We start from the raw sequence: 25,459 nt of genomic DNA, 5'->3' as shown, positions 1-25,459 counted from the left end.
GCAGCTGTGGCTTCATTGTCAGCTCAGATGTTCTCTGCCATTCGTTCTTGTCCCCCCAGGATTTGCATATGGCGCGGCAGGACCTGTCCCCGCAACCCCTTCTCCCTCGGACTCTTCTCTCGGTGGTCCTTTGACTCTGCGTCTCATGTCGCTCTCCCACGTGGCCTTCCCCGATGCTAACGCGGAGCAAGCCACAGGCTCCCCCTTAATCCACCTGGTAAGTGGGTTTGGGTTTACAAAGCACAGTTCTTAAGAATGTTACTCAAGTATAGATCAAACTTTCCTGTAAGACGAGTAATTCTGGGTGTCTGTTGTAGTTCACAAGGCTGTATTACACACTCGAAATTTGCCAAGAGCATGGATCTTCAATCTTCTCACCCAAAAGAAGTGATAATAATGTGAAGTGATGGAGATGTTAACCAATCCCACTGGGGCAATCATTTCACAATATACAAGTGTATCAAATCAATCCACTGAGCATCTTTACCTTACTCAAGGCTACATGTTGGCTATATCTCAATAAAGCTGGAAAGCCCACACATTTCATGGAATAAGATGCAGCTGTCCTGAAAAGTGAACTAGTTCCCAACTTCTCCCCACAAGGAGGGGGCACCTAATGCCTACTGTCACTGTATCCGTCCCTGGCTACATCAAGCTCAAATTCAAAAAAAAAAAAATACATGGTTTCTCCTTCTGGAACCTTCGCCTGCCTTCTTGAGTCTCCACGTCTCCCCACCCACAGCCGTCTCCTGCAGCGCCTGCTCCAGGGCGTGCCCGTGGCTCTTTGCTGCGATGGCTTCACGACCTCAGATGCCAGGACCAGTGAAAACTATTTGACCTTGCATCCTTAGTGGCTTGTTTTCCAGGACAAAAGGAACCACACACACACACACACACACACACACACACACACAGGAAAATCTTAAACTGTTTTTGGTCATCACACTGTGGGTGGGGGGGTCGTCCTGAGGCTGGGGTACACATATCAGGAATAAAGCAATAAAGTAATTCTTACAAACACTAGCTCAGTCCTTCCCACCGTTGTTGAAAACAGGGAGCTCAGAGTGGGGTTAAGTAATTCTAAGTTTAGATTGGAGTCTTCAACAGGAAGCCATCAATGTGTCCCCCTTGAAAGGAAACCTATTCCCAGCTCTGTCCTCTGCTCAGCCTAGAAGCCACGATGCACCCCTGAACCCTAGTGGGGCAGCAATGAGGAGCCCGGCGCACAGGTTACACTTCCAAAAACCGTTTCCCACCATAGAAGCCAGGAGACTCGAGAAAATGGGGCTGAGCTAGAGGACCTGGTTCAAGGAGCTGCCAGATGGAAAGGGTGTCCCCGAGGACAGGCCAGTCTTATTGAAAGGACGCAGGAGCCACCACGAGGTCTCCACTGGCCACAGATGAACTGTGTGAGCACAAGAAAGGGGCTGGGAGGGAGACACCTGTCCTGTCTCCACGGTCCCCCATGCCTCTCGGACATCTGTCTCCTCAGCCCCACCCCCACCCTGGGCCCCGCCCTCCGCTCCTGGAGTGAACTCGGCGCTGGACTGAGCTGCCCCTGCGTCTCACGCGGGGAGAGCCCCGGAGGCCGCTGCGAACAGCAGAGCGGGTGAGAGCAAGAACCTTGTCCTGCGGGAGGCACCGAGCTGCCGCCCGCAGGCTGCGGGGTCCTGGGCTCATCACACAAGCTCTCTGGGCGGCACCTACATGTGTGCAGCAGGGATAGGAGTCCAGAGTGCCTAGCACACAGTGGGGCTAAATAAATGCTGACCTTCAGAAGCACAGACCCATGGGCGATTGCAGAGTAGAGGGGCTCCAAAAACTACGAGATGCTTGACAAAAGCACGTGTCCTCCTTGGATGCACACGCTCGCTTTGCAAACTCTGAACCGCTGAACCGGGACCAGACTGTGCGACGGGGGGATGCCTAGTCCCCGCCTGCACTTCCCCCCCATGAAAACACCGCCACCCAGCATCAGAGCACGTCTGCTCTCGTCAGCTTCGGTCCGGGGTGGCAGGAAGCAATCCAACGATGCTGATGGTGACGGTAGGGGTCAGGCTAGTCTTCAGCTGGGGTCAAGGTACTGCTCCAATGGGATACCCTGCTTCTCTGTGGGGGTCAACCTTGCCCCAGCCCAGGACACTAGGACATAAGGGACCCCAAGACACAGCCAGGAGGAAGCAAGGAACCGACTGCGTTGCAGACAATCCTGGTCCGATGGGTTGGATGGCGTCCCCCCTAGAATTTACACAGACATGGAAGGAAGGTGATGTGAAGGGACGGGGTGAAGACGCCATTCAGAAGCCAAGGACACAGACCTGGGCAGATCCTCCTTCACGGCCTCAGCAAGAACCAACCCTGCTGACACTTTAACTCTGACTCCCAGCCTCCAGGACCAGGAGACAGCCGTCTGTGGTCTGAGCCCTGGTCTGCGGGGCTTTGTTACACGGCCCTAGCTGACTAGCACACCCTCTCTCTGGCAATCACTCCCTGCCCCATAGATCCCAGGACCAACAGACCCACCTGACCTAGAGAGGTGAGCCTGGAGGGGGTCCTGTGGGGAGTTTGGGGCCTTAGGTTTCCCTGGACCTGAGTTGGTGGCATCACAGGATGAGGAGGCACCAAGGGAGCCCCTTCCTCCTTGAGTCAGGACCCTATAGTAGCCTGGGAGCCTCTAAGCATGACCCTTAGGTGGTGTTCCTTGCTCACTCTCCTGCCCTTGAACCTGTGACCTTGAGGGGGTCTGCACTGCCCACCCCTACTCCCCCAGTCAGGCTCCCCCCACCTTTGTCCTTTGCCTCCCACCTGCACATACTCTAGACACACAGCCTTCAGCTGCAGGACCCAGAGTCTGGCTTGAGCCCGGCCCCACCCTCTCCGTGTGTGTCCTTAGAACGTCATGTGCCCCACTGAGCCTCCATTTCCGGTCTGTCAAGTAGAGGCCACTCGACATTGGAGGCCTGGCATTCCAGGAAAGGGCCACCAGGCACAGACAGGTTTGAAGGGCAGCCCTGCTTCCGGCCACCTGTCGGGCAGAGGAGCCCTTGCCCCAGGGTCACACAGGTGCACAAGGCCAGGGCGGCCCTCTCTCCATCAGGCACCATGGATTCTCCCGCAGGTGCCTCGCACAGAGCCTCTCATCACGGTGGGAGGAGAATAAAAACACTTTAATAAAATGGAAAAGGCTTAGTGGGATGTCTCTGGAAGACAGATCAAGAGCAGGAGCCCTGGGCCAGGCATGTGCCTGGCACGAGCAGGCGGGTGCCTAGTACTTAAGCAGCCAGCGCGGCTGGTGCTGGCCCAGTGACGTGAAGTAGGACCACCACCAAGGTTTGCTCCCGCCGGCCGTGGGCTGTCTCCGGGCCCCCAGGGGCTCCTCGGGCTCCCCGTGTGGGCCAGCACCACCAGGCGGGTCTCGGAGCCCGGGCCCATTTCTCCGAGGCCCAGGAAGGAACTTCTTGGGTCCGGTCCCCAGCAGCTGGAGAATGAAGTCCACGCGACCGGCCCTCTTCATCCGGGCAGGGATGGTGACTTTCTTGATGACCTTGGAGTAGCCGGGGGCTTGAGCAATGACAATGTGGGACCCTGGGGGCAGCAGTCTCCAGTAGTCACCATCTGGGGCTGTGGACAAATGGAATGGAAGTGACTGTCAGGCCTGGGCTCAGGCAGCCTTGAGATGATGGGTGATGGGGGGGCCGGGGGACATCGGCCTGGATGGCAGACAAACCCCAAGGTTGCACTTGCCTCTGCACTGGCCTAGAATGTCCTTCCCACTGGCTCCCTTTCTCAAACTTCTATTCATCCCTCAAAGCCCTGCCCTCTGAAGCCTTCACAGACCACGCTGTCCTGCACAGAGTCAGCAACCCCTCCCTCCTCTGGACTGTGTTTCCACCAGGCTCTCTCATCACCAGGTACGGTATTTTTAAAATCAGCTGTGAAATCCCTGAGGACACCCAGAGCCCACGCAGACACACCAGCTTATCTATGGGATATAAGCTCTGGGGTATGAACAAACGGGCTCCCTCCTATGATCTCTGAGAAGGTGGCATTTGCCCAGCACAGTCCCTACTTAGGGAACAGGGCATCCACATGCACTGTCATTGGCAGCCAGGACCTGAGTGCGCTTTCCCCTGGGCCCGGTGCCGCAGGAGACACAGATCAAGGTTGACGCAGACCCCAGGGCTCCCGTCCACCCCCCCACCCACCGAGCAGCCCCCTGGGAGTCGCTCACCAGTGGTGATGTCATGGCGGATGCCCTTGACTGAAATGCGGGCGTTTTTGACTGGCTTGCCAAATTTGTCCATCACCACGCCTTTAATGCCCCGGTGCACCTGAGGAGACCAAGGACAGGGCAGGGATACGGCGCGTGCCCTCCGGAGGGCCCAGCAGCCCCACCCCAGCCAGTCCCCACCCATCTCCGGGGAAACGGCTGGCTGAGCCCAGCTGTGCATGACTCGCCTTGCCATCTTGAGTAAGTCACCATTCTCTGGGCCCTGGTCTCCTCATCTGTGGAGTGAGGGTGACTGGCGAGCCCATCCCTGGGGCCCCGCTCCAGCGATCAATCCCATTCCTGGTTTATGAAAGCCCACGGTCCAGCTCAGAGCTCTGGCTGAAGCTCCTGGGCCACGAGCGCCCGGCAGAAGGCCCCCTGGTGTCCACCTGTGAGCACAGCTTAGTCTCTGCCCTCGCAACCAGAGCCGGTGCAGCGGGTCCTCTCTGAGCCGAGGTTCCGAAGGCCATGTGGGGCGGCAGGAGGACACGGCTGAGACTTGGGACCCTGGTGTCAGTCCTGGCCAGGCACCAGCCCGTTCTCTGACCTTAAGCAAGCTACCTGGCATCTCGGCCCAGTCTCCCCATCTGTAACACAGAGTCACCATGCCAGGCTCAGAGAATGAGAATTAACACTCGTCAGGTGCAGCGATCAAGCCAGGCGCAGGACCGCCCGACTCTTGTGATGGTCTGGTTCTGAGCACAGCCGCTCCCGAGCAGATGACCTGCAGCTTCAGCACACATCAGGGTTAGACTAAGAGCTGCACTTTCCAAAGGAAGCAACTCCCAGAACTGCCCATCCTGTGCACAGTCCTTCTCCATAAGCAATCAGCAATGAACAAGCTGGACACCCTTGTTCTATCGGGCTGAAAACAACTAGAGGTCTGAAGCTCACGTCAAAGGAGGCTGGGACGCCTGGGTGGGAGGGGAAATTCGGCGCAGAGGGGTTGCTCTGTCCCCAGAGGCTGCCCTCACACCTTGAGTGCTGTCCCAGGACCCCCAGCCTCTGTCTTGGCCCCTCCTCCGCTCAGAACGCACGACCATCTCCTTCACCTGGCCCACTCCTCTCCCGCGTCGAGACGCAGGAAGCCTTCCCTGGTAACTGGCTGTATCAGGGGTCTCTTCGGGGTCCCACAGTCCTGGGCTTCCACTGCCCCAGCCCTGCCTTCACTGCGATGCACCATCTTCCCTTCCCTCGCCCCCAACCTGGGTGGGAACAGAGGCCAGACACATAGTAGGGCCTCATGTAATGCCAGCCTGCACTGGCTAGATTTTGGTCCACCTTTGCTTTTGGGCTGAAGAGTCATCCTCATGCAGAACCAGGGATGTGCAGCTCTCAGGCAGGGGAGGAGAGATGGCGGGCCTGCCCCTCCCCTCCCTTCAACCAGCGGGATGGAGACACCCCGCCTCGCCCCAGGCCTGGCCAGGATCACTGTGGGGAAGGCCTCACTGGACGCGACAGACTGATGCTTATCAGGAGGCCGGGCCGGCTTTCCTGGGGCTGGCCACACCCGGCCGCGGGCTGCCCAGCCTTCTGCTGTGTCCTGCTGGCTATTAAATCTTTATACCCCGAGACTTCACATGCAATATCCACGGAGCAATCCCAGCTCCATTTAAGGGTCCTTAAAACTCATTTTCACCAGACAGCCGTAAAATGAAACGAGCCAGGAGGCCTGGCCCCCGGCCATTACTGACGAGGACCGGCCCTGCCCCGCGCAGCAAGGCCGCCGGCACGGCCTCCGGGAAGCAGCTTGGTGCCAGCGACTCCCGGTCCTGATCGGGGGCCTTGCTGCGGCTACTGATCCGGAAGCTCCCCCTGCTTCTTACCCGGAGGAAGGCTCCGGATCTTTCTAGAAAGGGGAGGGCTCTGGGCAGATCAGAGCTCCAGAGCTGGGCGGTGGCTGCCGAGACTGGGCCAGCCTGGCAGGTAGCTCTCTGACCCTCTGTCTCCACCTCCGGCAGTCTCACAGCCACTGTGAGCCAGGAGGGAGATCCCCGCATGGCCCAGTGACCCCGACCAGCCCGCTCCTTCCCCGGGACCCCTGCTCCTCCATCTATAAAAGAGGGCAGCCCCATCTGCTGGGCAGGACTGGCATCAGGATTCAATGCGGCGCGTGTAGGGCACGAGCTGAAAGGGGCCATGCGCGCACGACCCCTCACTGTGCCCCTCGGGCAGTCCTGTTTTCCCCTTAGGGTCTGCTTCTCACTGGGACATTGTGCAATGTGTAATTTTTATGAGTCTTAAAATGCTCTGGAAAAAGAAAAAGCAGAGGCTTCTATAAAATTACTGGTATCTTTCAATTTGAGTTCCTGCATTTCCTTCATGAATGTTAGTTATTCAAACCACATCCCTCGGTTGCAGGCCACGTGGGGGAGACTGAGGCGCCGGGCAGGGCCGGGAGAGGCAGTGGGACGTCGAGTCCCCGCACGGTCACCAGGCCGCTGGGAGACTTGACTCTCTGGGTCCAGTGAGGGGGCCGTTTAGTCATGTTCTCCGTGGCCCTCGCTCATGGCCAGCCCACATATCTCTGGGTGACTGCGGCCCCATGGCAAGGCGTGACCCCTCAGTCCGGCTGCCCGACTCCTGCCCCAGCAGCCTGTGCCCTCTCCTCTGAGTCTGAGGGGCAGACGTGCCCAGGGCCCCGCCTGGACCACACCAACCCCCTGCCGCCCAGAGCCAGCACCTCTGGGCTCGCCCCGGCCCAGTGCACACCTCATTCCCACGGCCACGAGACCCCTGAAAGTGTTAAATGCCCCCACTGAATTCTAACATGTGCCACCGAGGGTTCCCTGTCCTGTTGCCTGATTTCTCTTACTCCTTCAAGATGCAGCCCAGGTGCCGCCTCCTCCAGGAAGACCCCGTGGCCTCCGAGGCCGCATTAGGCGCCCCCCACCCCGGCTGCCTTGGTCCCCCACTCCTCTCCTTGAGACCCTTGCTGTACTGGGGACCCTGACGTGTGTCCCCTGGTGTCTTCAGCAGCCCCAGGGCCAGGGCTGTGGGAGGACAGGTGGCCCGTGAGACTTGACTCATGCTGGGGGGGTGCTGAGCCCAGTCGGTGCCCGGTTTGAGGGGGCCACCCGGGGCCGCCAGGCTCACCATCTCCACGAAGTTCAGCAGCGGCTCCTTGTTGTGCTGCCACAGCGTGTACAGGGCCTCCTCGGGCGGGAACTTCACGCAGCCCAGCTCCACTGTGATCTCAAAGCAGTTGCTGTGCAGGTAGTTGAAGTCGGACATGCCTGCGGTGCAGGGGGCAGCTGAGCGCGGCCGGCCCTCCACAGGCCCCACTGCAGCTGGACAGCAGAGGGGGTGTTGTCCTCCCCCCTACCCAGATGAGCCGACCGGGGCCTTAGGCCTTCACGGCTCCCACCTGAGTTCCCCGGGGAGGCAGGGGAGCTGCACTGGGAACCAAGTGGCTTGGCGCCCACGTCTGCGGGCTCACGCACATCTATGCAGCCCCTCAGGGTCGGGAGGACCAACTAGCCACTTCCATCAGGGGAGCCGGCCCCTGGGGTCCAGGCTGCTGGCCCTCCCCTGGCTGGGACCCCACGGGTAATAGCATCCCTGTTCCTGGACAGTCCCAGGGACAGCCCAGGGAGGGAGCTTCCTCCGTCTCCAGAGGAAGCCCCAGCCAGCAGGGCTGACAGCCGGCCAGGGAGGCGGTGGAGGCTCCGGGGCTGACCGCCATCCCACCCACTTCTGCCCTCCACTCTATCTGCTTTTGGAGTTTGTGTCCAGCAGACGCTGCAGTCATGCTCCGAGGCAGCCCGGGGGCACCGATGGGGCAGGTGGTGCCGGGAGCTGCCGGGGCCCTGCCCTTCAGAGCTTCAGGGCCTCCCCTGAGCCCGGGTCCCAGGCGGCTGCCGTTCCTGACTTAACGTTCACATCTGCAGTGCAGTCACACTGCCCTGCACCTGGCCCCTCGCCCCGTGCTCTCCCGGGTTCCACTCCAGCTTGTCCGCAACGTCACACAGAGATCACCGTCCAGCCAGTCACCAGAACTGAAGTCAGCCAGGTCTAGTGCTCCCGCTCCTGGGTGGGAGCCTCCCCACACACCGTGATGCGTCTTTCCTGCTCTCCCACCTTCCAGATATCCCAGAATCAAGTTCCCAGGAAAAGCTGCTACGCGGAGGCCCCAGCCCCAGCACCACCCTCTCCGGCATACCTTCTGTGAAGCTGTACCAGTCCGCCCCATAGATGCCCCAGCCCCGCCCCTCCCCTCCCCTCCCCAGCCCCGCCCCTCCCCTCCCCCTCTCCAGCCCCGCCCTGCCCCTCCCCCTCCCCCTCCCCAGCCCCCTCTCCCACCAGGCCCCGCCCTCCGCAGGCGTACCTCCCGTGAAGCTGTACCAGTCCGCCCCGTTGATGATGCTGCCTCTCTTCAGGAAGTTGCCTCCACACCTGTTCTCCGACTTATCCATCATCATGGGGTGCATGTCGGCATAGGCTCTGGCCAGCAGTTTGAACATCTGGAAAGGAGACAGAGAGATCCCCTGAGGCCAAGACCAGAAGGTGGGGCGTTCTGCAGGACGCCCTCAGAGCTGGGGGCGGTGGGGTGAGGAGAAAGTCTTTTGAGGGAGGGGCCACCACAGCAAACACCAGCAGCTTGGGCGGGAGAGGGGGCCAGTGTCCATGCAGAGGGCTCAGCACGTGCAAAGGCCCAGAGGCAGGATGGCCAGAGCTCAGGGCTCCAGTGGTGGGTATGTGAGCACATCGTGGAGCCCTGAACACCTGGCGAGAGAACATGGGCTTCCTCATGAAGGCAGTGATCCTGGCAGGGCACCTGGAGGTCAGCTTTGCCATTTCTAGAGCATTTCCTGCCTCTGGGCAGAGGGCAGGCCTCGAGGAGAGGCGGGAGGCTGGAGTGGGCCTCAGTTTTGCTAATGAACTTCTGTGATAATCGTCACAACCAGCACCTGCGGGAGCCCACCTGCCTGCTGCCGAAGCCACGGGCATTTCTGCCACCGCGGGTGGACGGACACAGGGCACAGCTCACCTGGCAGGGCCTGTCTGGGTGTGGCCTGGACCCCAGGCAGTGCACAGTTCCCCCTCCGCTGGCCTCCCCCAGCCCAGAGCTCCCCCATAACATCCCCGACCTGCGGCAGGCCCCCAAGTCCCCCTCCCAGGCAGGACTCAGTCATCGGAACATCCCAGTGCCAGACACTGTCTGATCCAGGGTGGAGACCCCCAAGCAGGGGTCAGGTGGAAAAGGGGCTCGCCCGCCCTGGGCCTGTCAGGCCCCCTGGCCCTGGGAGAAGTCTGTCCTGGGAAGGGATCTCTCCTTAAAAAGGGGGAGGTGGACAGGTGGGGTCAGTAATAGGGAGTTGCTCCAGGCCAGAGTGGGGGTCTCTCCTGGTGATTCCAACCCCAAGACCTGGGGTTTGGGGAAGGAGGGTTCAGTTTCTCAGGGAAAAGATGGCAGTTTCCACTTGGTCCCCCAGACACAAACCAAGCAACCAAAACAAGCCCACCACGTCATTCCATCCCAGAGGTCGGCGGTGAGGGGCTGCCCTCCTGCCAGCAGCCCCTGCCACCCCCAGGCTGTGGTCAGCTTCCACCATCTTCAGCCAGGCGTCAACCCAATGGGGTTGTTTAAATAAATCTCCCCGGAGCCCCACCTCTCCAGCCTCCACCATCTGTCTGCAAAGCGGGACACAGGCTGGAGGCGGGAGGCTGGACCCAGCCCTCTGCTCCCCTCCCATCCTCCCGCCCAGTGTCTCTCCTCATCCTGCCCTGGGGCCTTCTCCTGTCACCTGTCACCTGTCACCTGTTAGCCCCCTCAGGAGAGCAGGAAAAGTCACCACCAGTCCCCACAGCCCCAGGGCCAGCTGGGAACTGGCCTGCCCTGGGAAGGGGTAGGGGGTGGCGGACACAGAACAGGGTCTTGGGGAGCAGCTCTGCCCAGAGGCCAGGCATGAATGGGCAAAGTGGGGAGGGAACACACAGAGATACACAGAGAACTCCAAACAAAATAAGGTGTGGTGCGGTGGACTTCTGGGAGGGGCAGGCCTGTGCTGGCCCAGGGCCCAGAAACAGGGGTCAAGGCCGGGAGAAGGCCCAGCCTGCCCAAGATCTGGATGAACCTCAGCCCTTTCCACTGGGGCTGGGGGCTGGGTCGGGGGTGCCTGGAGAGCAGCACAGGGCTCGAGTCGAGCTGAGGAGCAGGATCTTGGCCAGAGGGGCAGGCGGGGGACAAAGGAGGTGGGGCAGGCAGCCCTAGCCAGCCTGGGGCCTTGAAAGCTGCCCGGAGGCTCTGGCCCTCATCCACGGGGCACCATGGAAGTTTGGGGGCGTGACTTCTGGGGGGGCACGCTGGCCAGCCCCTCCTCACACTCCTCCACTCCCTGAGCCTCTCCCGGGACCCTGGTTTCCACAGAGCCCACCACTGGCTGCAGGGCTGAAGGGTTATCGATCAGTGATTGATGGCTGGTGGGAGGACTCTCCGCTTTCTGACTCTGCGGGGACTCGTTGAGGCCGGCCTCCCCACTAGAGGTATCATCACGCATCTGCCTCTGGGGTTCAGAGACGCTGGGCCCGGCGCCCCAGGGGCCCCTGCTGCCCAGAGGACACAGGCCTCGGCCGGTTGCTGGCCCTGCTCTCCCACAGCACAGCAGGGCCCAGATCAGGCAGAGCAGAGAACACCCAGCCACCCCCGGGGCTCAGACTGAGCTCCAAGCGTAGAACCTGGCCCCCGCCAGGCTCTAGGCATGTGCTGGTTACAGGAGTCAATGACTGAGTGAGTGAATGAGGGAGTGAGAGCCAGAATGAGTGCAGGAACGATGCGGGGAGGGGACACAGGTGCTGCTTCCCCAGCCCTGGAGGAGGAGGTGGGGGTTCGGTGCTTCCCTGCTGGGTCCCCCAGCTCCCACTGCTCAGGGTCCCCTGAGTCCTCACTCCTGGGGTGAAGGGGGTGTGGAAAGTCTCCACCTGATTCTTCAGGTTCCACTGGGGTAGCTGTCCCTCGGGAACACTCCCCTTAGGCCCACCTTAACGCTGGGAGCCCACCCCATATACACATGCGCACACCCACACACCTCGCCCCGCGTGCCCCTGGCCTCTTGGGCAGCTGTCTGTCTGGGCCCAGGCTGCACCTGCTCATCCTTGCCCGTTTCTGCCTTCGCCTCCCACCCTAGACTAAGACCCTCAGTGCAGGGCCCAGTCCTGTTGGCCGCGGCGGCTACGGGACCCGCCACACACAGGGAGGGGCTGGGTGAGGCACTTGTCCGTCCAGGACCAGCCCCCTCCCTGCCCTGCCCCCAGCACCAGGTGGAGAGTGGGGGCAGGCGGCAGAGGGCAGGCCTGGCTCTCCACCCGGAGTCCAGTCCAGCAGGGGGCCTGCTGAGTGACCAAGCGGACAGCGCAGACCCTTCCAAACCGCCCCCGCCCTGGCTGGTCACAGAAAGGGCCTCAGGCTTTGTCTTCCCCAGAGGGCAGGCGCTGGCCTCAGGGGCTGGGCTCAGCAGGGACAGTCTGGGCGGCTGAGCTCCAGTGGCCTTGGCTGTGCCCCATCAGCGATCGCCCCCTCCCTCACCTGGTGCCCCCAGGGAGCCAATTCTGCTTCAGGGAAGAATGGGGTTGGAGACAGGTCCAGCCACCACGGCCACCGTCACATGTGTCATCCCTGCTGGTCTGACCAGTGAGGGAAACAGGCCTGGGAAGGGGAGGCGCCTCCTCAGAGCCCAAGTGGACGCCAGGACCAGGATTCCTGCTCCATCCCACTGCACCCCAGACTCCCAGGGAGTCTGACCCGGAACAAACCAGCAAGGCCCACAAGAAGGAGGGAGATGCCGGGAGCCGGTCAGGGGCCATGCGCCAGGCAGCACTGCCCTCTGCCGGCGTCGCCCGGAATCCCACCCTCCCTGGACCGAAAACACTGGGCGGCCTGGTGGGAGGGCACTCCACCAGGGTCCCCACCCCAGGAGCTCCTAGACCGGGACCTAGATGGAAGGGGGTGTGGTCAGAGGACGGAGGGGCTGCTTCCAGCTGGCTGGAAGGCTTCTGGGAGGAGGGGATTTGGAGCTGAGCCTGGAAGGCTCCAAATGGCTTAGAACTCCTGGGCTTCACTGACCTCGGAACAGGAAGGACTCGGGGTCAGCCCCGAGGGCACCACCCCCAGCACGCCCGCCCCGCCACGGCCTCTCACCTTCTCGTCGGGCGTGGGAGAAAACATCTTCTCCTCCTGGGGGTGCTTGGAGAAGTCGAAGGGGTAGGAAACCACCAGGTCGCCCCCATGGAGGCTGGCCGAGAGCACGAAGGGGGTGGACCTCATCCACTTCATTATCGCCTTGGTCTCGGGGGCCACCTGCCCAGGTGGGGGAGGCGGCCTCAGGACCACTCAACCCGATGCCCGAGCTTTAGGATTCTGTCAGGCCTCATCCTCAGGCCTGCAACTCTCTTCCCCACCTCCTGGGGGCGCCATCCCCTCCAGGCAGCCCTCCTGGGCCCCCGTCACTGAGCACCTGCCAGACTCCGGACGCTTTCAGTGCATGCTCCCTGAATCCCCCCAACGACCCAGTGAGAATTAGCCCCATTTCACAGGAGGAACCGAGGCTCAGAGCGTAAGGCTCTCCTGCCCTAGGGGAGTAGCTGGAGCCCCTCAGACGTGCCAGCTGGGCACTGGCATGGCTCCTACCTTACCCCACCAGTAGTGCTGTGGGATGGCGATGTGGTCGCTGCGCGCTCCGCGGGCTGAGGCCAGGCGGTAGTACTCCGACGTCAGGTCCGGGAAGTTACGGTTCAGGTCCAGATTCTGGGCGTTCTGCCTCCCACTCGTCCACCCATTGTAGCCGGCACCCTGGACACACAGGCCACCCCCCAACAGGGCTCAGCACGCCCACCCTGATCCTTCTGGAGGGAGACCACAGGGCTGGGCGGAGAGCCAGAGGCGGGACTGGAGTTTCTCTCTGGCTTCATGGGATGAACCTGGGAGCACGTCCACCGAGCTGCCCTGGACCCCCTCTGCCATCTCTCGGGCCTCCTGGTGGGTCCTCCGACCACAGAGCTTGCCCTGGCTGTGCCCCGCCTGGAGGGCCCCACGCCAGGGAGGCACTGCCCGCTCCGCACCTCCGGCAGGACCCTGCTCAGGGCACCGCCTCCCGGAGCCCGCTCCCCTGGCTCACGCACACTCCCACCCCTCCCCTCCCCGCCCTTCTCATTGTGTTTCCACCACGAGCATCCTCTTTAACACACCACAGCACTATCAGCGTCCGTCCCTCCTCCGAGCAGGACCCGGTGCTGATGCCTGCTGAGCTGTCAGCACCCGGACGGCGGGCACAGAGAGCCCTGACAGCAGTGGACGCGCGGGGTCGTGTGGGACCAGCTCACGGCGGGGCGCTCACCTCAGCAGCCGCTACCTCGTAGCCGTCAGGGTTCATGGAGGGCAGCAGGTGGACGCGGGTGGTGTTGAGCAGGCGCTGGACGCGGGGGCTGCCCAGCAGGTACTCGGAGCACAGGTACTGGGCCAGGTAGATGAGCATCTCCCGTCCCGCCACCTCGTTGCCATGGATATTGCCTATCAGCTTCACCTCGGGCTCCACTGAGGGGAGACACAGTGCCCGGGGGGCCGTCTCAAAGCCCTGGGTCCCTGGAGACTTGAGGGCCCCCAGGGCAAGTGTAGCCAGTTGTTTTGGAAACTATTTATGCTTGTTTTGGCCCAAGCGTCTCTGTGACTAACGAGGTCTCTTGAGGGTCATCACTTTCGCGGAGCACATTTGTTATCAGCCGTAATTACCAGCAGGACAGAACAAGGATATTGACTAATAATAATGTATGTTAGCATTGGTCCATGTGAATTTCATTCATAGCCGTTCATCATGTTTGTGCAATAAATTAAGGTGTACACTGGTGCTTAGATGGGAAGGCAGCTGGTCCTTGGATGGATGGATGGAAGGAAAGAAAGGAAGGGAGAAAGGATATGGATGGAAGATGAAGGGAAGGATGGGTGGATAAGTGGGTGGATGGAATGGAGGAAGGAAGGAAAGGAGATGGATGGAAGATGGGTGGACAGACAGATGGAAGGATGTATAGGTGGATGGGTGGCTGAGTGCATGGAAGGATGGGTGGATGGTGAGTGAATGGGAGGAAGAGCACACAGGGGCCTGGCAGCCTTACTAACTGTGTGACCTTGGACAGGTCGCCTCTCTGCTCTGTGCTTCACAGCGCTCATCTGGAAAGTGGCACCTCTTTCCCCGGCTGTGCACAGCTCAGGGACCTCCAGCGGTGGAAACATGTGCCCATGCCGCCCTGATTCCAAGGGTATTAACGACCCTGAGGCTGTCCACGATAGTCACATCCCTTGGCCTTCTCACAGGGGACACCCATCTCCCACAGGTTCCAAAGCTACGGGCCAATCTGACGGCAGGACGCAGAGCACGTACCACAAGCTAGAGGGCTGGGAGGCAGGGTGGGTGGGCCTTGGAGGCTGGGGTGGGGCTAGATGACCTCTAACCCCCGCAGGAGACAGGGTTTGGGGCTCATGTGGTCCACGCTGCCCCAAGCCTCCAGGATGGAAACTGGGATGCACATGGACAGCCCAGTAGAGAGAGCCGGAGATGCTTAACCAGGATGAGGTGTATGTCTCAGTACTTTATGAAGACCAGGGTCAGGTGGGACTGCTTTTAGGTTGGTTCTCTCTGACTCAGGCGGTCACAGGCACAGACAGCTGAGGCACCAGGCAAGGAAGCACTGGGAACCCCGCTCACTGACTCCGCGGCAGAGGCCAGAAGCGAGCCCCTGGGCCCGGAGCGGGCCTCGTGGTGATGCTCGCCTTGCCAGGGCGCTGAGTCTCTGCTAGGCTGTCTGGGCTCTTGGGCCAGACCCCGAGCCCCATTCCCTGGGCCCGCTGCCATTTCCTCAACCTGCCCCTGAAATTCAGTTTCACGGTAATTTTTTCCCACACCCGCACCACGGCTGGGTGACCTCCTCAGTGACGGTGGCAGGTGAACTGCGACCGTGGGGGAGTCTGACCCTCCTCAGCCCTGTAAGGACGCAGCCCCGTGGACAGTGAGACCCAGCACCCCCACGTGGCCCCCATCTCAACACAGGGCCTGAGCCTGATGTGGGCTGAAATGGACTTGGCTTTTAAATAAATGGAAGAACGGCTGTATCCACATCACTCTGCAAGATTGGGTGTGCCCAGCAGCTCGGGGGGGCAGACGTCAAGGGCCAGGACCCAGCGCCCCACGTACCTGCCTGGGGTCCGGGTGAGCCAGGGCACGTTTGCAAAAACAACGAAATGCACAAAGCACGGTTAGCTTTCACAATGGACGCACAAGGCCCGACGTGCCTGCAGCGACTGTCCACCCCTCGCTTCCTCCCCTGTGACTGTGCCCCTCCTTCCTGCCCCCACCAACCCTCAGCGACGGGGCCATGACAGTGGTCGCACAGGCCCCGTGGGACGCGGTGCGCACACAAGCACATCCCGAAGGCCCCGCCCACACCCTGTCCCCTAAACATCAGGGGCTTTGATTAAGATCCTGGACCCAGCTTGTGCAGCCCAAGACCAAGCAGGCCAGAGCCTTTTCCTGGCCCCTGACGGCGACTGTGACTTACTCAGCTCGTGCTGGCCAGGGCGGCTGGAGAACTCGATGACCAGCAGGTCCCGGCCATCGAAGCTGCGCCCAATGCTGTAGGTCTTGGCGATGTGGGAGCAGTGGGCCGCCGTCCGCTTCAGCACGCGCACCATCTGGGCGTAGGAGTGGTGGGTGAAGCGAATGGAGGTTGGCGGGTGGCCCGAGGGCAGCGCTTCCTCGAAGTCCAGGCCTCCTGGGGGAGGAATGGGGGAGCTGGGGGCCAGCTCGGGCCTGCCTGCCGCCCCCACCATGGATGAGGCTGTCGGCCCCCATCTACCTGCCCCACGAGGGACTCTGACCGCTCCTGGCGCCCCCACCCCCACCCCCACCACCCTGTGCGGGTGGGACCCCATGTGGGGCCAGCCGACAGCTCCCTGGACATTCTGCATTTGGGTTTGTAATTAAAGTTCTCTAAAATACTTCATATCGACAGCTAATAACGACAGGTGTATAAAGCAACACAGTTCCCAAGCTTACTAGGAACAATAGTAATGTGTAGTTAGTGTGGAGCTTTTACAGAGTCCAGGACGGGAAGGGAAAGGCACACGGACAGAACCAGGGTGCGGCTGCCACCGTGACTTTCCAGGTGTTCCCGTGTCCCGTGGCATCGAGCTGTAATCAGGGGGCAGATGCCGGTTCCTGCTCTGCTTTGTTTACTCAGCATTGATGGAAACAGTTTCCACATCCTGCCAGTCAGGCAACAAGGCTCTGAAAGATTCTTCACAGGCCAGTAGGTGATGAGGCCAGTGTTTGCTGTCATTACCAATACAACACCGAGCACATTTGCGCAGGGTCGGGGTCCGTGCAGGGTCGGGGGAGGCAGAGAGAGACGGAGAGAAAGACAGAGGGGGTGGGAGGGAAAGAGGGAAGTCTTTTCCCAAATTTAAAAAGTTTCCTTAGGAGAAATTCCTGGGCTTCCAGGTCTAAGAAAGGCTGTTTCTCAGCGCAGTCCTCAGGCCAGCTGGCTGTCCTGTCATCCTGCTCACACAAGCGCCCACGGACCACCCTGGTGGCTCCCCCCACCCCCACCCCAGGGACTCTGCGCTAAAAGGCGCAGGTCCCTGCAGGCTGGCCCTGGGAACCACTAATAGTTAAGCTTTTCCCAAGTGTCTCACTTGCCCCGTGGTTTTGTTTCTGCTCAAAATGGTTTTTGAGGGAGAAGCAAGCAGATGGAACTGGCAATTTGGTGGCGGAATCGCCCAAAATAATCTCTCCCCAGCCCGCTCCGCGGGCTTTCCCAGGCCGGACGGGCTCGGCCCCACAGAGGCGGCTGGCTGCTTTCCTCTGTCCAGGGCCCTGCCCCGCCGCCTCCGCTGCCCCCGCCTCCTGCCTGCTCGTACGCAGACGGCTGTCTGTCGGCCACTGCACCGCACGGGAGCCCCCGCCCCACCCCAGGTGCAGCCCCAGGACTATCTGGAAGCACCTTCCCCATCTGATACTTGTCTTATTCACTCAACCAGACACCTGGTTGCCCGACACCGCGGAACCCCGGAGCCCCATAGGCCCCCACTCACCCCGAAGCTCCTCCAGAGGGTTGTAGCAGCCTTCCTCCTGGCCTGAGAAGTAGTGGTTGCAGTCGAGGAAGTAGGGCCAGGCCATGTCGATGGCGTCGAAGGCGGGCTGGCAGGCCTCCCGCAGCCCCTCACAGACATGCCGGCAGGGCCTGCGCACGTGGCCGCCCTCGCACCGGGGGGCCAGCACGGCGCAGCCCAGCAGACGCAGGTCCGGGTTGCACTGGCCCTCCAGGAGGTGGTGCAGGACGCTCAGCAGGATGTACTCGGAGCTGGACTCCACCGCCTCCCGGGACCGGTGGTTCAGCAGCGTGGGGAAGACCGTCCGGTTGTAGGCCACGTCGCTGCAGGTCCTGAGCTGCAGGTCCACACACATGGCTGGGGGGAGGCGGGACACCAGGTCACTCCCTCCCCCGCTGACCCCTGCCTGCTGACGTGCGGCAGACACTTACTAAGGGCCTGCTCTGCCCACTCAGACGTCACTCAGGGCCTGCGGGGACGGGCACCCACCACCTGGCAGGGAAAGGCCAGGACAAGGCCCACTGTGGAGGACGTCAGGGGCTCTGGGAGGACCAGGGACGTCTCCTAATGTCACTGGACCCAACCACTCAGCAATAGTGAGCCAGGAAGGCTGATCTGGGTCTCAGGTTCCACGTCTGCAAAATGGGCACAGGAAAGCCAGCCTTGCCAAGGCTCTGCCATGTTAGGGCACATCACTGGCTTTGTATTGGGGAAATATTTCCCTACTTTAAAAAAAAATCTATTCCCTCCACTCAGAATAAACCAGGTGCCCAAACCCGGCAGGAGGAGACTTGGAGGAACGTCTGCTTCTGAGCCCCTCCGCTACACCAGATCCACACCCTCTTCAAAGCCATCCCCTGAGATCAGTACCCCAGTCCTCACTTTACAGAGGAGGAACCGGGGCCAAAGAGGGAAGGGGCCTGCCCCAGCTCTGGACTCAGCAGGCGCCGCGCATGGGGCTGAGAGCCAGGCACTCCCAGGATAAAGGGCCGAACACAGTGCACACACTTCAAGGTCGGACCCCAGCCCACTGAGAGCCCACCTTAGGGGCGGCTGGGGTCAGGAGGCAGAGAGGACCCTCTGCAGGAGCCTGGGGCAGAGCCAGGGTTGGGAGTCCAGGCTGCACAGAGGGAAGGGCCTCCTTTTCCATTTTGCCTAACTTCCAGTTGTTTAAGAAAGGGTTTGGATCAATTAATGGGCCGTCCTATTAATCACCCCCTTCAGAACCCTGGATTCCGCCCTCTAAAACACTCTGATAGGGTGGAGGGTCCGCGTGGCTCCAGTGAAACAAGCACGGGAAGTCCGTGGACCGTACCGCTGTCCGCAGCTGATGGCCTGGGGCATCCGCCTGGGAAGGGAAAGGCAGCCTGTCAGGGGCACTGAGCCCGGCCCGTCCGTCGTCCCCCGTGTTCACCATGGGGGCTGCTGCTTCTCGTGGCAGCCCCCTACTCACCGAGTGCCCGCTGGGCCCCCAGCCCATGCCTGCCCCCCAAGCATCATCTGATTCAGCCCTCACAGCCACCCTCTGAAGTCGACGTGGCCCTTCTCCCTCCTCCCACAGGTGCGGAGCCCAAGTCCCAGGGAGGTCATGGGACTCGCCTACGGAGAGACAGCCAAAATGAGAGAGCCCTGAGTCAGGGTGCTGGCCGATCGCTGTGCTGTAAACACTTCCACTGCGGCCAGTTTCAACCTTCCAGCAATCAGACAACTAGCTGTCACCAAATTCCCAAGTACTTAGCGAGCCTCCTTGGACAGAGCCTGTACTGGGGGCCCCGCCCCACCACTGACTCTGACACCACGTTATTTTAAGCTCCCCCCGGCGTCCTGCAGGCGCCAGCCCACTCCCCTCCAGAACAGGCTGCAGTGCAGTGTGAAGAGGACCAACACAAACTGTCCTTGGAATCGTGGGTTTCAAGCAACCTCCCCGAGGCCCAGACACATGGGCCCAACAGTGAGACCCTGGGAAGGCCACTGAAACCAATCTTCACTCCTGCCACTTGTCAAGTTCCCCGTCAGAGGCTGGTCCCAGTGCCCTGCGAGCGCCAAGAGGGAAAAGCTGGCTCCAAGGGACGGGAGCCGATGTCGGGCTTAAAGCTCAGCTGGAGCAGGAGTCCGGGAGGAGTGCAGGCGGGGCGGCAGGACAGCGGGAACGAAGAAAGGGGGGGAAGCCCAGGAGGAGCCAGGGGAGGAGACTAGACTGGAGGGAAGGGCCTGTTTAACCCCACAACCTCATGTAAAACCCAGGCCTGGGCCACAGTCGGGCAAGCGTGGGAGCCACTTAGGGATTCGCCTTACGATCTGGGGGTCGTGGAAACTTGGCTAAGCACACGTGGCAGGGATGCTGGGCTGGCCAGGCAGCCCTTCGCAGGAACCTCTACACGTGGTTCCCCCAACATGGACTAGGAACCACGGATCCCCCACCGTGGACTGGGCAGCTACAGGCTCTGACCTGTCGGACCTGGAAGTTCTCGTGAGATGGAGACATTCAAGGCAGCCTCTCACCAGCAGGTGAGCCGAGGATCCCGGGCTGTCCTAACCCACTGAGCCCCTTGGGCAAAGTCACAGGTGAGAATATCACTTCCCTAAGGTACCCAGGACACGGGACGCCAGCCCCTAAAGCAGCAGAGAGGGCTGCAGCGGGTCCCCACCTGCGCCCTCCATGCCCGGCGAAGCGCGCTGGGGTGAGGCTGGTGGTGAGCGAGCTTGGGGACGGCAGGTGACGTGAGCCACCTGCTCTCAGCACAAGGCCTGGGAGCTCCCAAGCACGCGGCCGACTCCACCCCCGACTCCAAGCCATTACGGTCTAAAGTGTCCCCAGACCTGCGCCCGCTGCCCTCTGCGGGGCGAGGGGGCCTGAGGGAGAGCCGGCATCAGGAGAAATGAGACACAACCGAGAAACTGGCCAGGACTCTGCTTGGAACACCGCGCTGTTACCTGCTTGTCTACACGGATGTCGGGAGAACAGATGAAAGGGTCCAGCCGGAGCAGGGCCCCGTGGGGGCATCCACGCCCGGCGCTCACGCTGAGGATTCACACTCAGCCAACGTGCCCTCCGTCACAGCCTGTGCGAGCTGGGACCCAGGCAGATGCCATGTTTCAGTCAGCTCAGCACCACCCCCAGACAAACAGCTCCAGGCACAGATGCCAGCACCCCCCCCCAACCTGCATCCCCCCTGCGGAGTGTGTGCCTGCTGAGCGCCTGGCCCTGAGCTGAGAGTGGACGGACCTGAAGATTCATTCAGACCCTCAGCAGGTGCTCAGTGAGCAGAACTCCCTATGGCCCTGGGGCCTCTGCCGGCCTTAGGGAAACACTGAGTGAGGAGACAGGGCAGCAGTTACCCCCACACCCGTGCCTTCAAAGCCATCAGATGCCACAGGACTGGGTGGACTTGAGTGGGTTTGGCAGGTGGAGCCCTCCTGGTGTCCTGTGGCTTCAAGTCTCCCTATTAACTCCTAGATGAGAAAGCTGAAGCTCAGAGGTTAAGTCCCTCTCTGTGCCTCAGGCTCCTTATCTGTAAAATAGGGATAATAGTAGTGCCCATGGCTGTTGGAGGGTCCAATGAGGCGGTGCTGAGGGAAGGGCCCGGGCCCAGTAAGGGCTCACTGAACAGTAGCTCAGGTGGCACAGGGAGCAGGAGGGACGGCCCACTGGGACGCTCCCACCAGACCTCAGTGCTCAGTGGGATGGACAAGGGGTTGGCATCTGCTGACCTGGTCAGCGCCTGCTGAGTCCAAGGTGGCCACGAGGACCAAGACAGCGAGACAGGTGGATGTGGGGCCCCCGTAACAAAGTAGCACAAATTGGTACAGCAGGCACTGATTGTCTCACAGTTCAGGAAGCCAGAAGCCTGAAACCCAGCTGCCGGCAGGCCGCCCCCTTCTGCAGCATCTGAGGGAGGGGTCTCCTGCCTCCTCCAGCTTCTGGGCTCCCAGCAATCCTTGGCTGTGGCCACATCAGCCCAACCTCTACCTCCTTTCTGCTGTGTCTGTGTCCAAATTTCCATCTTCTTCTAAGGACAACAGTTATTGGATTCAGGGCCTACCCTAAGCCAGGACGACCTCAGCCTGACCTGACCACATCAGCAAAAGCCTTGTTTCCCAAAAAAGCCCCAGTCCCAGGTACAGGGGTAGGGGCAGGGGCTGGGACTTCAACATATCTTTGGGGGATACCATTCAACTAAGAACAATAAACAAGCCCTGGTGTGTGCCTCCGGGGTCGGGCTGGAGGTCGGGTCAAGACAGGAATGCGCTGTCCTCGCCACGCAGTCCAGCATGGTAGCCACTAGCCATGTGGGGCTATTGAGCCCTTGAAATGCTCCGAGTCCGAATCGACATGTGTTTTAAGTGTAAAATACCGAATTTCAGACCTGGCACTAAAAATAAATTGTAAAATAGTTCATTCGTAATGTTTATATTGATGACAAAATACTGAAACAATATCTTGGATATACTGGGTCACATAAAACCCGTTATTCAAGTCAACTTCACCTGCGTCTTACTGTCTCTGTTGGGTGGCTTCTGGGAGGTGTCAGGTGGTGTCTGTGGCCGGCCCCGTGCTGTTGGACAGCGCTGGTCCAAAGGCTGCTTTCCAGCAGTTCACACGTGGCCCTTACACCTCTTGGCCACAAGGTGTCAGCATGTCTTCAGCCAAGAGACCAAGATTGACCTGGGGCTGGTCATCTTAAAGACCGGGGACAATAACAGATGAGAAAAACCTGAATGAGGTCAGAGAGGTCAGGCCATCTGCCCAAGGCTACACAGCAGTGTATATGACTCAGGATTTGAACCCTGACCCACCTGGCCCCGAGAAGCACGAAAGGTGCCTCAAACCCTAGGCTCTGGGTGAAGACCTGGAAGGAGGAACAGGACAGGCAGGTGAGGAAGGGCTGGGCCTGCTCTGAGTCCTCAGGCAGTAAGACAGGATGTGGACGTGGCCCTGGACATCGCAGCCTGGCCTCAAGCTGCGCGGCCCCGCCCACGTCAGTCTGTAGTCTGGAAAAGCCACTGGGCTTCTGTGGACTGACCGCACATGCTCGTCTGCAAGGAGGCGGTCCAACGGGAGAAAGGACTTATTCTAGAAACAGGCACTGAGGTCACTGTGGAACCGAGGACAGAGAGCCACCCTGCCCATCCCTCCAGGTGGGGAAGGGACAGCCTGCGTCCAAAGAGAGGGTTGCGTTTCTCCCTGGGAAAAGGGCAAGTGAGGGAGAGCTTCCTGGAGGAGGGGACTGTAATCCTGACAAGCCTATAATTCTAGACATTTCCTGGGGCCTCAGGGATTCGGGGGGGGGGGTCTATCCATGACACCATGAGAGTTCCATCTGCATCCCACTGTGCACCTGTGCACATACAGGCACTCATGTGCACACACACACACACACACACACTCTGGTGGCCCAGGCCTTTCTGTAGAAAATGGGGGAGGAAAGATGGGTGGGGTGGGGGTGGGGGGAGCAGAGGTGGAGAGAAAATTCAATTTGGGTGGAGAGAGAAGAAAAGGAAAAGGTGGACCTCGGCACGTTTGAGAGAGGCATTCTGCTCCTGGCAGGTTCACTTGGCTGGTGCCAGCACGTTCTCAGGTATCCACAAACCTCTAGTAATTGACAGACTCCAATTCTTATGCGCCCAGACCCCCGTGCCCGAGGGGACCCCCACCCCCCCAGGGGTACAGTTGTCTGCTGCTGATAAGGACCCTGAGGGCAGTAGACTAGATGCACCCTCACCTTTAAATGTGAAGGGAAACTGAGATCCAGTGCCAGAAGGGGAAGTGTGACCAGGCCCAGAGTCCAGGCTCCCCGCTGGCCCCCTGCCCCCGCTCCACACCCTGCACTGTCAGGTGTGACCACATTCCCAGGCACATAGCCCCTGGAGGGTCCTTGGGTCCTGCCGCTCTGCCCCTCTCCCTGCCCCAGAATCTTCCAAGAGTGCCCACTCTCTGAGCCCCCACACCCCCACCCCTCACAGAGCCCCAACCCCCTCCCAGGTCCTTTGGGCCCACTTCCGGAGTCGCTGTTGTCCACATCACAGGGTTGAAAAGGAGGCGTCAAGAGTTTGCACGGCCCAGAGGCCGCCCTCTTCCTGGAAGGACCGGGGCCTTAGAGGACCTCTCCTCCTTCAAGGTCCTAGCACCTGCTCCCTCAGATCCCACCTGCACGGTGCCCCGGCCGGCTGTGCCCAGACCAAGAACCCGGGCGAGACGCTGGGTACCTCCGCTGCTCCCAAGTCGCCTGTGCGCTCTGCTGGCGGTGGGTGGGAGGGGTCCCAGCCCTGATGTGCTCAGAGAGGCGGGTTACCCTCCTGGGCAGACCCCCAGGTCCCAGGGCATAGGGCGCCCACTTGGGGACGTTCTCCAGGGCCATGGGTCACGAGGGGGAAAGTTCCCGGTTCCGGGGCGCCGCGTTCCACCCCAGGGCGCGGGCTGTCCGGCCTTACCCGCGGGGCCCCTGGTGGGCTCGCACCCCGGCCGGGCGGCGGCGGCGACCAGCACCGCGAGAAGCAGCAGCGGTGGCGGCGGGGGCAGCATGGTGGGCGGCGGGCAGGGCGGCGGGCGAGTGATGTGGCACTCGGGCCGGGGCGCAGCGCCGCTCGGGCTCCCGCCCCCCACGAGCGAGCGCGGAGTCGGGTTACAGCGAGGCGCCAGGAACCGCGCAGAGCGATGCGGCGGGAGGGACAGGGCAGCGCCCAGCCCGCTTCCGGGCCGGTGCTCCGCCCCCAGGGTGAGCGCCCCCCTTGGGGCTCGGCTTCCACCTCCCACCTGACCTCTGGATCCTCTGCTGACCCTGCCTACAAACCCTGATTCCTGGACGGGGCCGGCTCGGGGGCGAGGCGGGGTCCTCGCCCAGCACTGGACCCAACTGGCTGTGAGCCAGGCCAAACACCCCTCAGCTCTGGGCCCAGGTCCCATGAGAGGCGTGAGGGAGTGTCCCCACCTCCCCACCCTGTCCTCCGCCATGGAAGCACCTGGAGGGTCTCTAGGGGGTGTTTAGGTACCAGAAAGGGCGAGGAGCTCTGTTGCCTTGAGCGACTGCTCACCTTTGAGCCTACACCCCAGGGAGAAGCTCCCTGCTGTGCTCTCAGAAAGCCTGGAAACTAAGGGTGTCAGTCCACTGACTCAGCACAGACCATCCTGGGGTTGGCATAAAAGCTCCCTGGGGTGCCTCTTCCCTTCTCCCCCCACACCAAATGAGAGGCAAAAGCAATGTGGAGGGGCCAGAGAGCCCAGTGCAGACACCCCAGCTCCACTATCTGCACCTGTGGGAGTGAGAGAGCCCCCTCACTTCCCTCCCCTCCCCCATGTCCCACCTGCATCACCTGGAGCCATCTGGGCAGGTGGCCTGAAGGGCCTGGGAGGAGGGAGGCCCAGGACCCTCAGACCCAAGGTGAGAGAAAGGTGGACCTTGCTCTCTGCCCAGAGCCCTTCTCTCCGCCCAGGATCAGGACTGCTTTGGTGTTTAGCCAGCGCCTTTGAAGCTCCCCCTGCCCCAGAGCTGAACAGGGGCTCACTCTGCCATCCAGATGTGCACACATCTGCCTGCCAGCCACTTCTCACAGTCCCCCAGCTGCAGTCCAGCCAGCGTGAACACTGGTATGCTCATGCCCTGAGCACTGGGGACAATGCGGGCCAGACATGGGGTCCACAGCCCAGCATTGTCACCTGGGCCAGGCCCCTCCAACACTGGGCTGTTGGCCCAGCCGCTCTGTAGAGCCAGGTGCCTTTATGGATTTCCTTCACCAGCTGTGCTGGGCAGCGGGGAGGCCAGATCCTGGAGCCAGATGCCACTCAGCCCTAAGACTTGGGATGAGCCACTTAGCCCAGAGGGTGGGGTGACAGTGACAGTACCTCCTATGTGGACACATAGGAAGAAGGCTTCAATCCATCCCTGGCTCAGAGAAGGAGCCACTCACTCCAGCCACCGCAGAACCTCTGAGTCTGGGGCGCTGGTGCTCCACGCTGCCCTCTGTCCACCTGGACTGCGGCTTCGTCCTTCCAGAAGCCCCTTGCTCCAGCCCGTCTCCCAGGCACTCTCCTTTGACTTCCCCTCTGAGGTTTCTGCTCACGCTGGGAGGGTGAGTGCAGGTCCCAGGCTTCCCGA

The 25,459-nt window shown here is 61.2% G+C and overlaps 1 protein-coding gene across 1 annotated transcript; it reads right to left on the bottom strand.

The window, feature by feature from the left end:
• Window positions 1–3,146: 3,146 nt before the first annotated feature.
• CPZ (carboxypeptidase Z) lies at window positions 3,147–23,916 on the bottom strand. The gene is made up of 11 exons (XM_031438259.2): window positions 23,799–23,916; window positions 18,682–18,714; window positions 17,349–17,723; window positions 15,815–16,027; window positions 13,603–13,799; window positions 12,897–13,058; window positions 12,408–12,566; window positions 8,598–8,733; window positions 7,367–7,506; window positions 4,232–4,331; window positions 3,147–3,621 (listed from the first exon to the last, which is right to left on the bottom strand). The coding sequence occupies exons 1-11, from the start codon at window positions 23,887–23,889 to the stop codon at window positions 3,266–3,268; spliced, it is 1,962 nt and encodes a 653-aa protein (XP_031294119.1). The 5' UTR covers window positions 23,890–23,916; the 3' UTR covers window positions 3,147–3,265.
• Between the last annotated feature and the right edge of the window lie 1,543 nt (window positions 23,917–25,459).

This window comes from Camelus dromedarius, chromosome 1 (assembly GCF_036321535.1).
Source record: "Camelus dromedarius isolate mCamDro1 chromosome 1, mCamDro1.pat, whole genome shotgun sequence".
NCBI classification, from domain to species: Eukaryota; Metazoa; Chordata; class Mammalia; order Artiodactyla; family Camelidae; genus Camelus; species Camelus dromedarius.
The sequence above is the reverse complement of the archived record's forward strand: the minus strand, read 5'-3'. Positions and strand labels throughout refer to the sequence as shown.

Coding starts and splice junctions, on each gene's coding strand:
- CPZ (XM_031438259.2), bottom strand. CDS start 23,889: ATGCTGCCCCCGCCGCCACCGCTGCTGCTTCTCGCGGTGCTGGTCGCC. Junction 17,724..18,681: donor GCCATCAGCTGCGGACAGCG/GTACGGTCCACG, acceptor GCCTCCCCCCAG/CCATGTGTGTGGACCTGCAG. Junction 4,332..7,366: donor TGCTGAACTTCGTGGAGATG/GTGAGCCTGGCG, acceptor TGGTCTCCTCAG/GTGCACCGGGGCATTAAAGG.